At 44.7% G+C, this 1,736-nt stretch overlaps 1 protein-coding gene across 1 annotated transcript in view; it reads right to left on the reverse strand.

The window, feature by feature from the left end:
• LOC102757873 (arylsulfatase H) overlaps nucleotides 1-1,720 on the reverse strand; it is a 43,283-nt gene extending 41,563 nt beyond the window's left edge. Inside the window, exons 1-2 of the mRNA XM_006756782.1 lie at nucleotides 1,631-1,720; nucleotides 1,433-1,473 (exon numbers count right to left, since the gene is read on the reverse strand). Of these exons, the coding sequence (XP_006756845.1) occupies nucleotides 1,433-1,473; nucleotides 1,631-1,720 (131 nt within the window). The remainder of the gene's footprint in view (nucleotides 1-1,432; nucleotides 1,474-1,630) is intronic.
• Between the last annotated feature and the right edge of the window lie 16 nt (nucleotides 1,721-1,736).

A 1,736-nucleotide genomic window follows, 5' to 3' on the forward strand; every position in this document is an offset into this window, starting at 1 on the left:
TATTTTCTTTCTTCTGCTAACTTTAGGTTTAGTTTGTTATTCTTTTTCTAGTTCCTTGAGGTATAATATTAAGTTATTTATTTGAGACATTTCTTGCCTGTGTGTGTTTTTTTTAAAGTAGTATTTACAATTATAAACTTGTTTCTTAAATCTGGTTTTTCTGTATTTCTTAAGTCTTTGTGTTTGTATTTTCATTTATCTCAAGATATTTTTATTTTCCTTTGGTTTCCTTTTTGACCCATTGATTGTCTATGAGCATGTTGTTTAATCTCCAGATATTATAAGTTTTCCATTTTTCTTCTTGTAATTGATTTCACATTTACTATTGTGTTTAGAAAAGATACTTGATATTATTTTAATCTTTTTAGATTTATGGAGTTGTTTTGTGGCATTTAATATATTGTCTAACCTGGAGAATGTTCCATGTGTGCGTGAGAAGAATTGCATATTCTGTTGTTGTTTGATGGAATGCTTCTTATCTGTTTAGTCCATCTGATCCTGCATGTAGTTCAAGTACAATGTTTTCTTATTGATTTTCTGGGTGGACAATCTATCCATAGAAAGTGGAGTATTGAAAACTCCTACTATTATTATATGTCTGTTTATATTCTTTTTCAGATCTGTTAATATTTGCTTTATATATTTACTTGTTCCAGTGTTGGGTGCATAAATATTTATAAGTACTATATCCTCTTGATGAATTGATCCCTTTAGCGTCTATATATATAAAACCCTAAGCAACCATTATGACTGAACAACCAGAACGACCGGACAACTGGCTGGTAGCTATGATGCACACTGACCACCAGGGGGCAGATGCTCAATGCCGGAGCTGCCCCCTGGTGGTCAGTGCACGCTCCCACAAGGGAGCTCTGCTGAGCCACAAGCCAGGCTGATGACTGCCAGCACAGCGGTGGTAGCGGGGGATGTCGGAGAGCTGGTTTCCGCCCGATCCCACAGGCCAGGCCCAGGACCCCCCTGGTGCACGAATTCGTGCACCGGGGCCTCTAGTTAAAATATATCCATTTATTTTTAACCTTCGGTACATTCACACAGCTCTCCTGTCCTACGCTCTCCGCGCTCCTAAACAATTGGCCCATCCGTGGGCGTCCTTAAAATTCCTACCGCGATCCATGATTTCGGATCTTCTGTGGCCCCCTCTTTGGAATTCCTCCCCCCTTTGGCCCCACAAACTCTCACACGGGCAGCTGTCCTTCCTAAGATACATGTCACTTCCTCCCAACAAAAGCCATCCTTTCCGACCCCGTCCGCTCACACCCCCCTCTGTCACCCCGGCAGCCGCCACCCTCCGTGTCCATGCCCCGTAGCTCAAGCGGACCCCACGCCAGCCGGCATGGAGAAGATGTAGACCGAGACCCCCCGTCTCCGGCGTTAGAAAGAGTGATAAAGGTTTCGGACGCGGTCCACTCACCGGCCACCGGAGGGCTGTGGCATAGCTTCCGATTCGGTTATCTGCCGGAGAAATGGATGAACTCAGAACATCGGCAAAGAAAATCGTTTTTTTCTCATCCCCGAGACGCTTACGGATCGGCAGATCAATAGACTAAAACACGGTGGCACGTCTTCGCCGTGGAATACTACGCAGCACTGAAAAAGGAGGGGCTCTTACCATTTCAACAGCACGGAGGGACCTGGAGAGCGTGATGATGACCGGAGCAAGCCGGTCGGAGAGAGACACGTACCCCGTGATCGCACTCATTGGTGCAATATCATCC

This window comes from Myotis davidii, unplaced genomic scaffold (genome assembly GCF_000327345.1).
Source record: "Myotis davidii unplaced genomic scaffold, ASM32734v1 scaffold434, whole genome shotgun sequence".
Lineage (NCBI taxonomy): Eukaryota > Metazoa > Chordata > Mammalia > Chiroptera > Vespertilionidae > Myotis > Myotis davidii.